At 38.0% G+C, this 12,682-nt stretch overlaps 1 protein-coding gene across 2 annotated transcripts; it reads left to right on the top strand.

Moving 5' to 3' along the window:
- The first annotated feature begins 3,145 nt into the window (after positions 1 to 3,145).
- Positions 3,146 to 9,882, top strand: LOC133720930 (ABC transporter B family member 4-like). Of its 2 annotated transcripts, XM_062147421.1 has the most exons (13): positions 3,146 to 3,308; positions 4,122 to 4,505; positions 4,683 to 4,737; positions 4,844 to 5,019; positions 5,104 to 5,325; positions 5,413 to 5,651; positions 5,792 to 6,317; positions 6,411 to 6,684; positions 6,985 to 7,880; positions 8,006 to 8,272; positions 8,400 to 8,666; positions 8,825 to 9,118; positions 9,277 to 9,882. In XM_062147421.1, the coding sequence occupies exons 2-13, from the start codon at positions 4,200 to 4,202 to the stop codon at positions 9,631 to 9,633; spliced, it is 3,879 nt and encodes a 1,292-aa protein (XP_062003405.1). In that variant the 5' UTR covers positions 3,146 to 3,308; positions 4,122 to 4,199; the 3' UTR covers positions 9,634 to 9,882. The 2 variants fall into 2 exon arrangements, with proteins under 2 accessions (XP_062003405.1, XP_062003406.1); XM_062147422.1 differs by lacking the exon at positions 3,146 to 3,308 and having other exon boundaries at positions 4,385 to 4,505; positions 4,634 to 4,737.
- The last annotated feature ends 2,800 nt before the right edge of the window (positions 9,883 to 12,682 follow it).

Raw genomic sequence — 12,682 nt, 5'->3', positions numbered from 1 at the left:
GTGTCTACTGCCCCTAACGCTGCCCCTAAACCCTAAACTTAACACGAAGACATTATTTGGGGGCAGTAATGTGTCTACTGCCCCCCACTAAACCATTATTACTGCCCCCCACTAAACCATTAAAACTTGCCCCAGTTTTGTGAAGGGTTCTGACTTCGTATGAAGACATTATTTGGGGGCAGTAATGTGTCTACTGCCCCCCACTAAACCATTAAAACTTGCACCAGTTAAGTGAAGGGTTCTGACTTCGTATGAAGACATTATTTGGGGGCAGTAATGTGTCTACTGCCCCCCACTAAACCATTAAAACTTGCACCAGTTTCAAGGATTCACAGTGTATTGCACTTTATCACAAACAAATCAACAAGAGATGATTACTGTCTCCTAAGAAAGACATTATTGGGTGGCACTAATGTGTCTACTGCCCCCCAATAGACCATCAAACATTACACCGCTTCCTATGTTTCGCAGATTATACAAGTTATTCACACTCAAAACAACAGATAATGTCTAAAAACCCACATTATGAGGGTCAATATTCTGTCTACTGCCCCCCACTAGACTGACACAAACAACACAATTTTTTTCATTTATCAACTACTGCAATTTAACACTACATTTACTTTGGAATAGCAGTTTTCAGTCCGTCAATAAATAAAGCAGTCATCATTGGCCCCCAATACAAAGTCTACTGGGGGGCACTAATGTTACAACTTTTATGGTTATGACTGCACAATAGCAGATAGCCATTTTCAGTCCGTCGTCGATTCCTTCAGAAGGTCAACCCCGGCCTCGCCGAGCTTCTCAGCGACGAGGACCGTCGGCTTGGCGTCGAGCCTGGCAGCGGAGAGCACGACGACGAGTTTCGGCGCGGCGATGGCTAGAGCAGGCGTCGTGGGCGACCTGCCGGAGGGATGGAGGGAGGGAGAGAGAGATCCGACGTCTTCTGGAGAGAGAGAGAGAGAGAGAGAGAGAGAGAGAGAGAGAGAGAGAGAGAGAGAGAGAGAGAGAGAGAGAGAGAGAGAGAGAGAGAGAGATAGAGAAATCGGTGAGGGGGGAGGAGAGAGAAATCGGTGAGGGGGAGAGAGAGAGAGAGAGAGAAACTGAGAGTAGAGAGATTGAAGGAGAGGGCAAAAAAGTCCCAAAAATTAATAAAAAGAATTAATTGGGTAAAGGGGAAATAATCCCTTAGAGTGTTTTGGGTAAATGGGGTTTAAAAACTCTTAGTCGGGCAAGTAGGCACATTTTAAGCTAAAATTGGGTAAATGAGCATTTTCCCTATAATTTTTTCACCATTGAATTTGACGGGTCTTATACAATTTTGTGTCAAACTAATAACAACACAATCGTTTTTTCCTCGCTAATTTTTTTTTTTTTACAAGGAAATGGTTCCTCGTAAAACACAAACTTTTAACAAGGAAACCATAGTTTTGTCGCCGTTGAATTTGGTGGGCTTGACACAATTTTTTGCCAAGCTAATAACTGGGAAAGTGTATTTTCCTGGCTAAATGCTTCTTTTGACGAGGACTTTTAGCGAGAAAACTATAGTTTTGTCACCGTTGAATTTGGCGGGTTTTACATAATTGTCCGCCAAACAAATAACGAAGAAATCTTTATTTCCTCGCTAATTGCTTCTTTTGACGAAGAAATAGTTCATCGTAAAACACAGACTTTTAGTGAGAAAATCATAATTTTGTCGCCATTGAATTTGGCGGGTTACACATAATTTTTTACCAAACTAATAACGACGAAATCGTTATTTTCTAGTTAGATGTAGTTTTTGCGATGACATAATGATTCCTCACCCAAGTCTCATATTTCCTCGCTAATAACATAATGATTTAAGAGACCAAATTATGGTCACCTTGAGTGATGAACCGAAATATTCGTCGTAGAAAGTGATGTATAGTGAGGAAAATATGTTTCTCGCATAAAACCTAATGATATTTAGTGAGGAATCAAAATATTTCTCTTAAAAAGTGACAATTAGTGAGAAAAATAAATTCCTCACAAAAAACTTGATCGCTAAAAAAATTTTCTATTGTAGTCTCATACCGTGAGTAATGACTTATGAAGAGTTAACCACCTAAGATATATGATGGGCTAAATACTAGTTAGTACCCTGTGGTTTAGGTCCAAAATCAATTCAGTCCCTGGACTTCTAATTTCATCAAAAACACCCCTACACTTTCAATTTTGATCTAATAGGTCCAATTCGTTAATATTCTTTCAAATAGTTGGATTATTTGTTGAAAAACTATTTATTTTTAATAGTAGGACTCACTCCTAAATTGACAATGCAGACCACCTTGACACCGCATCATAAAACATAGGCCATATATGATCCACATTAACAAGTTAAATAACTCAATTTTCGGAAAACTAACAAATTGGATCTATTAGATCAAAATTGAAAGTGCAGGGGTGTTTTTGATAAAATTAGAAGTTCAGAGACTGAATTGATTTTAGACCTAAACCACAGGGTAGTAATTTGTATTTAGCCCATATATGATCGCCAAGTACTTTACCAACAACATTGCAAGTCAAAGGTTGCTTTTACTTGGTCATTAATTTGGGATTGCTACGAAGAGGAGTTGGTGATGAAGTCTGAACATATATCATCCTTATTATATTCAAACTTTAGCTTGATTATTGTATCTAGCTCCTACAAAGAGTTTTCAATTGGTAGTAGGTAGATCATCCACGATCAATTACTGATAATAAGTTTACTTGTTTTTCTAATTCAAACCAAGTAAAACAATTAGCTAGTCTTTATCTTCTTATTTGATGGGGAAAAAAAAATGAAAGAAACACCATTAGTTCTTGGTAAGTGGTGGTTGTTGGACTATATCGATATAAGCACATTTTTAATCACCCAAAAAACTGAAAAAGAGGAGAAGGTTTCTTCCAAGAAAATATGTATAAAAATTAGGTGGAATCTTCATAGAAACTAGAAAGCGAAAGCTAGGTAGGTGTATAAACACTAGAGACGAAAAAATTAAACATATATAAAACAGTAGAAAACAACACTAGGATTTATAGTTGACATAAGCTAAAATGGGAGCTTTGACCAAATTGTATGTACAGCTTTTGGCTCCACGTCTAGTATATATAAAAAATGAGAACAAGCAATGATGCTTGGGCTGTAAGCAATATCAAAAGCACATAAATGCGTTTGACACAGCTCTCAAAAGACACTGCATCGTTATGATCATCCTCCACTAAAGGAGCCATTTGTCAAACACCCACAGTGCGTCAGAAGCTCGTGGCTTGGTGGGCTTCAACCGCCGCCACCCTTTTGGTTTCTGGTAAAATATAATCTTACTTTAAGATCTCCCTCGTTTCTTACTTCTTTTTCTTCTTCTTTCTGTTTATGGCATATGGGTCTCAATCCTTATTCCTGAACTTCCATTTCTGATATAAATGTGTTGGAAACCGTGCCGGTACTTGGCTGTTAATAATGGACCAGATTGATTTGGATTGGCTGAGATACTCGGGGAGTTGCCGAGATTAGATTCTGTCAGCAACAGAACAAAGTATACCCGTTTTTGATTTTTCTAGTTTAGGCTGTTTGTGCTCTCCATTTCTGTAATAGATCATTCAAGAAAATACCCTTTTCTAGCTATTTGTGTTCTTTAATTGTAAATGGAGCTGATTGTAGTTACTGTATTCTTTCTAGTCTTGGCTTTAACTAAGAAAACAAGAAGATACCCATTTCTCTGACTGTAAGTAAGCTTACTATAATTGCTCTGAACCTTTTTCAATTCTTGGCTCCGATGATTATTATACTGTTTTCTTATACTTGTCTGTTTGTGTACGGCGACTTTTCCTGGAGATTAACTTAGTCTTGCACCTTCTTAAGCTTGTTTTCTCACTTCTCTGTTACAAATGTTGAAGGTTTGGGATTTTTGTGTCTCTGTTTCTTTTTGTTGTCCAATGAATGCCTGGATCAATCCTTTTTGTATTTTAAACTTTGAGGCCTGCTTGTAGGTTTGGAATTAGTTATGTCCTGATTAAAGCCTCTTTCAATTTATCTGTTTGTTGCTTCTGATCCACCTATACTCCTCTTATACTTAGCCGGCTTGACTTAATTTTTTCATAACAAGCTTGTGCTTCTGCAGGTGCAGATTGAGAAATAAATAGTTCAAGGAAATCGAGTTTATACTTGAAGATTGAGACAACTAGTCTTGGTTGGTAACATGGCTGAGGAGAATGGTGATACCAAAAATCATGAAAACCATGCAGAAGAAGAGAAAAGCTCAGCCCCCATGAATAGGGATCAGCCAGGCTCATCAGCTAGCAATGGAGATGAGAAAGTTGAAAAGATTCCTTTCTCCAAGCTATTCTCCTTTGCAGATAAGACTGATGTTATCTTGATGGTTGTCGGCACGATTGGTGCCATTGGGAATGGTTCTTGTATGCCCCTCATGACGCTATTGTTTGGGGAGATGATAGATTCTTTTGGATCTAATCAAAATTCAGACATAGTCTCAGTTGTTTCAAAGGTAAGCTTATGCTGAACAAGCTGACTATTTTTATCAATGGTTCTTGTATGAACTACTTTTATGCTGCACAACTGTCGTGGACTTTAGCGGATTCATTTGATAATTGATAACATGTTCGGATTTGTCAGGTTTTTTAATATGGCCAAGCTGATAATTAATTACCTTGACAAATTTTAGGTCTCTCTGAAATTTGTTTACCTGGCTGTGGGAGCAGCTGTGGCAGCATTTCTCCGTAAGTACATCTCATATTAATAATCTTAAGTTTTTTATGAATATAGAAGTTATATATATGAATTTTGAACTGATGGTAAACCTGTTTAAATTTTCTTGTATATCAGAGGTGTCTTGCTGGATGGTCACAGGGGAAAGACAAGCTGCAAGAATTAGAGGTTTGTATTTGAAAACAATATTGAGACAAGATGTTGCTTTCTTCGATATGGAAACAAACACTGGAGAGGTAGTTGGGAGAATGTCTGGTGACACTGTTCTCATTCAAGATGCCATGGGGGAGAAGGTACATCAGATTTCACACAATTTTGAAATTTTATTCCTCAGCTTGCTGTACTCATTGAATTAATTTGTGTGCTTGTTTGTGAAGGTTGGAAAATTCTTACAGCTGCTTTCAACATTCATTGGAGGGTTTATAATAGCATTCATCAAGGGGTGGCTTCTCACTCTTGTCATGCTATCCTCTATTCCTTTGCTTGTGGCATCTGGTGCAACGATGTCCATCATTATAACCAAGATGGCATCCCGTGGACAAACTGCTTACGCAAAAGCAGCAAATGTAGTTGAACAAACAATTGGGTCCATTAGAACCGTATGTCACGTTTAACTTATTAGCTATTGATAGAATTGTTGTTTAGATGACCAAGAGTATAAAGTCCACCATTTGTTCCCTATGTAGGTTGCATCATTTACTGGCGAGAGGGAAGCTATAACTAGTTATAACAAATATCTCGTAGATGCTTACAAATCAGGTGTTCATGAAGGTTCAGCTGCTGGAATAGGTCTTGGCTTGGTTATGTGTGTTGTGTTCAGCACATATGCCTTGGCTGTATGGTTTGGTTCAAAGATGATAAGGGAAAATGGATATACTGGGGGTGAAGTACTGAATGTGATTGTTGCTGTGTTGACTGGATCTATGTAAGCTCCGCTGTTAATTTGTTTAAGTTCCTATGCTGTCAATTTTCCTTTCTATTATGTTTGAGTTTATAAAACCCACACATGTATTGGTCTATTTTCTGATTTATTTCTTGCTTTTTAAAACTATATGGATGACTTAGGTCTTTAGGGCAGACATCACCATGCATGAGTGCATTTGCTGCTGGTCAAGCTGCAGCTTATAAGATGTTTCAGACTATTAGTAGAAAGCCAGAGATAGATGCTTATGATGAAAAGGGAAAGACTTTGGGTGACATTTCGGGAGACATAGAGTTGAGAGATGTTTATTTCAGCTATCCAGCCAGACCGGATGAGCAAATATTTGACGGGTTCTCTCTTTGTATCCCTAGTGGCACAACTGCTGCTTTGGTTGGACAAAGTGGAAGTGGCAAGTCAACAGTCATCAGTCTGATAGAGAGATTTTATGATCCGCAAGCTGGTGAAGTTTTAATAGATGGCATAAACCTAAAAGAATTTCAACTTAAATGGATTCGGAGTAAAATTGGTCTTGTCAGTCAGGAACCTGTCCTGTTTGCATCCAGCATTAAGGAAAATATTGCCTATGGAAAGGATGGTGCTACCACTGAAGAGATACAAGCAGCAGCTGAGCTTGCAAATGCGGCTAAATTTGTTGATAAATTGCCTCAGGTTCTTATCAAGTTCTAGTTCATTTTTATTGCACTTCTGTAATCATCTGCATCATAAGAATTTTTGTTCACTTAAAATTTTTATTTTTTTCAGGGCCTTGACAGCTTGGTCGGTGAGCATGGAACTCAGCTGTCTGGTGGGCAGAAGCAGAGAATTGCTATTGCAAGAGCAATTTTGAAAGACCCAAGGATTTTACTTCTGGATGAAGCTACAAGTGCACTTGATGCAGAATCTGAGAGGGTAGTTCAAGAAGCATTGGATAGGATTATGGTTAACCGAACTACTGTTGTTGTCGCTCATCGTTTGAGTACAGTGAGGAATGCAGACATGATTGCTGTCATTCATAAAGGAAAGATGGTTGAAAAAGGTATTCTACTTAATAAAGCTTACATTGCAGAAAGCCATATGTTTCTCACAAAGTAATTAGAGATGGGGATAATCATGATTTCTGCACATCAACTCAGATATTCTATTCTTCTACTATCATGCATTGCTTTTCCAACTGAAACATACTTACAAACTCTCCGTGCATTAATTATTGTACTTCTTGATCAAGTCCAGATATCTGGATTGCTTCCAGATCCCAAAGAACTATTTGATCCCATGTCCGAGCTATAGCCTTCTTCTACTATCAGTTAACGTAATCTTGTTGTCAATTCATCATCAGGTTCGCACTTGAATTTACTCAAAGATCCTGAGGGAGCTTACTCTCAGCTTATACGCTTGCAAGAAGTAAACAAAGAGTCAGAACAAACGTCAGAAGACCAAAACAAACCTGAAATAACTCTGGCATCTCTTAGACAGTCGAGTCAAAGAACATCGAGTCAAAGACTTTCGTTTGCACGATCCTTAAGTAGAAATTCTTCTGTAGGAAATAGCAGCCGTCACTCATATTCAGTGGCATTTGGTTTACCCACTGGACTTGGAGGCATTGGTGTCCAAGATGTTGCATATGAAGAAACAGAGCTAGCACCAGAGAAACCTCCAAATGTCTCACTCCGCCGCATTGCTGCCCTGAACAAACCTGAGATTCCAGTTCTTATTATTGGAACTATAGCTGCAATCATCAATGGTGTTATACTTCCAATATTCGGTGTGCTCATTTCCAGGGTTATAAAGACTTTCTATGAACCACCTCATCAACAGAAGAAAGATGCAGCATTTTGGGCAATAATTTTTATGATCCTTGGTCTGATATCATTCGTGGTGATCCCAGCACGAGGATATTTCTTTTCAGTAGCTGGCAGCAAGTTAATTCAGCGTATCAGATTATTGTGTTTTGAGAGAGTGGTTCACATGGAGGTTGGGTGGTTTGATGAGCCTGAGAACTCAAGTGGTGCAATTGGTGCAAGGCTCTCAGCAGATGCAGCGTCGGTGAGGGCCCTAGTCGGAGATGCTCTAGCTCAGATGGTTCAAAACATGGCAGCTGCAGTTGCAGGTTTGGTCATTGCTTATATTGCATGTTGGCAGCTGGCATTTATTGTCCTCGCATTGCTTCCTCTCATCGCAGTTAATGGATATGTACAAATAAAGTTCATGAAAGGATTCAGCGCAGATGCAAAGGTATGTCTAAAGCTCCCACAAATTAACTGGTGACTAGTTCTGAATTAGTAGCACATTTCCTAACCTAGAAATCAGAACTCTTTCCTTCTAATTTTGCATCAAGATATCTAACTAAATGGCTGCAGATGATGTATGAGGAGGCAAGCCAAGTTGCTAATGACGCAGTTGGAAGTATAAGAACAGTTGCTTCTTTCTGTGCTGAAGAGAAGGTAATGGAACTATACAGAAGGAAATGTGAAGGCCCTATGAAGACAGGGATAAGACAAGGCTTGATCAGTGGTATAGGATTTGGGGTATCTTTCTTCTTTTTGTTTTGTGTCTACGCAACCAGTTTCTATGCGGGAGCTCAACTCGTGAAGGCTGGCAAAACAACATTTACAGACGTTTTCCAAGTACTTGTTCCCTCCATATTGTCAATGCCAATTAAAAGTTTTTGATAGCACATGTAGTAGAAATCTACATGATATCTAATTTACACCAAACTATGTGGACTGATTCAGATGTGTATTTGGCTTCCAGGTTTTCTTTGCTCTGACCATGGCAGCTACCGGAATTTCTCAATCAAGCTCCTTTGGTCCCGATTCTGGTAAAGCCAAAACTTCTGCTGCTTCCATATTTGCAATAATAGACCGGCCATCAAAGATAGACCCAAGTAACGAGTCTGGCACGAAAATTGATGGCGGTGTGAAAGGAGAGATTGAGCTTCGCCATGTAAGCTTTAAGTATCCATCTAGGCCAGAAACACCTATTTTCCGAGACCTCAATTTAACTATCCGCTCTGGCAAGGTAAAAACATAAATAGAAATCTATTTTACTTTTTTTTTTCTTTTTTTTACTTTTCCTGCAGTTAGAGCAGGACAAAAAGCAACAGGCATCTTATTTGATTACTTGATGTTTAAGTTTGATACAAATTTTTTGACTGTTTTGTGAATCTCTTTCTGCAGACGGTTGCCCTGGTTGGAGAAAGTGGGAGCGGAAAATCAACTGTTGTTGCATTGTTGCAAAGATTTTATGATCCGGATTCAGGTCATATCACACTTGATGGAATTGAACTTGGCAACTACAACTTGAAATGGTTGAGGCAGCAGATGGGACTCGTAAGCCAAGAACCTGTTTTATTTAATGACACCATTCGCGCCAACATTGCGTATGGAAAGGAAGAAACTGCAACTGAGGCAGAAATTATAGCTGCATCAGAGTTGGCCAATGCCCACAAGTTCATCAGTAGCCTACACCAGGTCAGACCAATACCATTTGATATGTCTAATTTTGCGTCTTTGTATGAAACCTGTACATATAAACAGGACCCTATCTAGTTGATGATTCATGTTGACAATTTGGCAACATAACACACATACGATTGTACAAATTAACTAAATATTGCATTTCATTGCAGGGCTATGATACCGTAGTAGGAGAACGAGGAATCCAATTATCCGGGGGGCAGAAGCAACGTGTAGCCATTGCGCGTGCTATAATCAAGAGCCCCAAGATATTACTGTTGGATGAAGCTACGAGTGCACTTGATGCCGAATCTGAGAGAGTGGTTCAAGATGCATTAGACCGAGTCATGGTGAACCGGACAACAGTGGTGGTGGCTCATAGACTATCCACAATCAAGAATGCTGATGTGATTGCAGTGGTTAAAAATGGAGTTATAGTAGAGAAAGGGAAGCATGACAATTTGATTAATATCACCGATGGGTTTTATGCATCCCTAATTGCTCTTCACATGAGCTCTTCAACTGCATGAGTTCCTTGTAATTGTTTTTGTAGTTCTTCTGGTTTTGTCAAAAAGTTGCCACCTTTTTTCACCGAAGAAAACCCAAATAGGCAAAATAGCAAAGAAATATGTAATGATTTTCTTTTTCTTTCTTTTTCCTCTGTTGCTTATACTTATCAATTCTTTTTTTACGGTTCTAATTCATGTATAATATATTTGGAGTGAATAAGATAGTAGATAGTAAAATTGCATATACCATTTGGTTGTTGGAGATTTCAACTATTCTGACTCTTTTTCTTCTTCTTCTTCTTCTTTCATTGAGGATTTTACTTCATTCATTTGACTAAAAATTTCTCCCAAGTATTCCAAGTACATAAAAATAAACCTCTCCAAAACCATACCATCATTTGCACTAACCAATGAATTGAATCACATTTGCTTCCCTGCATCCCTACAACTCCAAGTGCATGAGCCAGAAAAATAAATAATCGAATTAAGTAATAACAAGTCAATAGTACAAGCAGCAAACTTTGACCGCCTAGCTAGTAGCAAGTTTCAATCATGTATTATGAAAAACTCTACGTCACATTAATGAACCGATATATCTAAGTAGATTAGGTTTCACACAAATGTAGACCAACTCCATAAGTAAATTAGCGTGACTTGATCTCGAATTAGTCTATCTCTGTATCGAATTAATTAGTATATTCAATGTATCAGTGTTGATGTACCGTAGACAAATCCAAGTCATAAAGCAATAATTTTGATTACATGAGAACAAAGTGAAGGTGATTAGTTAGTAATAACTAGTCTGTACGTGAATATCGAACTCAGTATCTTCCACTAATAAATGAGAGACCAAGGCCACTAAATTGCACTGGCCATGAGAATGGGATCAATGTTGGATGTACTAGGCTAACACACGACGTCTCACACTGAGTGTTAAAGATATTATATGTTTATATATCATAGAGTCGTCATGCATGAGGCTTTCAGATTTGCTATACCTACTTTTAATTAGTTATTTATGCATGCAAAGATCACGGATTTGAAGAATATAGAGATCGAAGGGGATAATATATTGCTAGAGAATCCGTGATCTTTGCCTGCATAAATAACTAATTAAAAGTAGGTATAGCAAATCTGAAAGCGTCATGCATGACGACTCTATGATATATAAACATGTAATATTTTCAACACTCGTGTGTCTTGGTCGTCAAGTAATTAATGCCGTACTGTTTCCATTTCTTATGCGTTAAATGCCTATGGATCTACCAACTTCTCAAGAGTCAAGATTAATTAATTAATTAATTAAACGCCTTAATCTGTTTCCACAGTTGTCACTTCCTTAATTCCAAGATCCAAATCTTGGAAAGGGCCCCAAAGTTTGGGATTCTCAATTTTAAGTTCGTGGTATATATCATTTTATAGTAATAGAAAATAGATGAGGGCGGCTCTCTCTAATTAAGTGTTGGTAGAGATTTCGAAACTGATTATTTTATATCAGTCCATCTAAATAAAACTATCGTGAAAATATTTAGATTCAAACGAGAAACGTACTCCGTATTAAAGAAAAGATTCAATTAATTTAAAGTCAGCAATGTATTGACTTTTTCTTTCATTCATCATTTTGAAATTCCATTTCTCCTCTTTTTTGGATAGCGCCAAGAGTCAAATCAAACTTAACTTCCAGAATTTCTAACTACCTTGAACTTACTTGTTCATTCGGCTGAGCTATAGATAGAAATATAATGGACACATAAGCGATGGTGGCGGCTGGTGATGAGAACAAAGGATTGATTTTGTGGTAGGGTGGAGAACATGCTGGTAACGTGGTGGTGCTGTCATGGAAGTGGAGGTGGTGAGCGTGATAGTGATAATTGATGTTTCCGGCAATGATGGTGGGTGGTGGTGGTGACTGCAATGGAGCAAGTGGAAACAAGGTGGTGACAATGGCAGTCATGATGGAAGGAGCGAGGTGGGGTTGGCAAGACGCCTCTTTGAAACATGAAGCTTCTAATTACATAAACATTTAAGCAATAAAGACCGTACACTGAATCATATATCTAAACACGCACATTAAACAGGAAGAATGATTGTTTCCAAAGATGACTCTAATTTCTAGAAAATCCTAAGCCTTTTCTTCCCAAACCAACTCTTGATTGACCCAAAAAAAAACAAAAACTCTTGATTGATAGGATCAATGGAAATATCTACACTCTCCTTGGTAGATCAAACCGTTAGTACATGATATTATTCAAATATCAAAGTATTTCCATTCAATCAACTTCAAGCATATTCGGAGAGGGGCCAATTTTGTTACTGACTGCATTACCAACACTCGTCACTCGAGCAATGTCTCAAGCTGGATGGATACTCGTCTTTCAGCTGCTCATGCTCTTAATTTGACTTCTTAGGTATTGGGTGTTTAAGAAGTGCTTCTTGTGATCTTTCTTTTTTGTAATCGAAAACAAAACAAAAAATGTAATCAAAATGTTTCCAAAGTTCAGAGGTAAATTGAAAACTTGTAAAACTCCGCCACTGAAATCAGTATCTGGTAGGATTACAATAGTGCAGGTCTTGAGATTTAGAACAACCTAACTGCTAATATATCCAACCTATTACTTGTAGGATTACAATAGTGCACACATGTGCCTCTAAACACCCCAGGGTCCAACACATAATCCAAATCATGTTCTTGTTTACTTATTTCCCAGGCCATCGAACTTAAACCTCTCCTGTAAACCCATCCAACTAAATTCAAACAAACCATCATAACTGAAATTACTGAGATTAGCAAAATCTTACTACAAGTTTGTCTCAAACCAACCAGAATGAGTGATAAAAAGGAACCTAGAAGGACAGTGGACACTAACTCATTTATTTCTAATGTCAAGTAAAATAGACTGACTGCATACTCATTGGAACAGAGCAGAACAATATAAGTTGAGTCAAAAGCACAATAAAAATGAAAGACAGGTTGGTAAGTCGTATAATTAGATGGAAACAAAACATGAACACACTACCTATAACCTGAAATCCACATAAACACCCACCAATTTCAAAAACTATTGAGACA

This window comes from Rosa rugosa, chromosome 7, assembly GCF_958449725.1.
Source record: "Rosa rugosa chromosome 7, drRosRugo1.1, whole genome shotgun sequence".
Taxonomy (NCBI): domain Eukaryota; kingdom Viridiplantae; phylum Streptophyta; class Magnoliopsida; order Rosales; family Rosaceae; genus Rosa; species Rosa rugosa.
This window is presented reverse-complemented; position numbering and strand designations above follow the sequence as displayed.

Excerpts from the sequence above, each read along its gene's own strand:
- LOC133720930 (XM_062147421.1), top strand. The coding sequence starts at position 4,200 with ATGGCTGAGGAGAATGGTGATACCAAAAATCATGAAAACCATGCAGAA. Across the intron at positions 6,318-6,410 it reads TTGTTGATAAATTGCCTCAG|GGCCTTGACAGCTTGGTCGG; the intron begins GTTCTTATCAAG and ends TATTTTTTTCAG. Across the intron at positions 8,273-8,399 it reads CATTTACAGACGTTTTCCAA|GTTTTCTTTGCTCTGACCAT; the intron begins GTACTTGTTCCC and ends TTTGGCTTCCAG.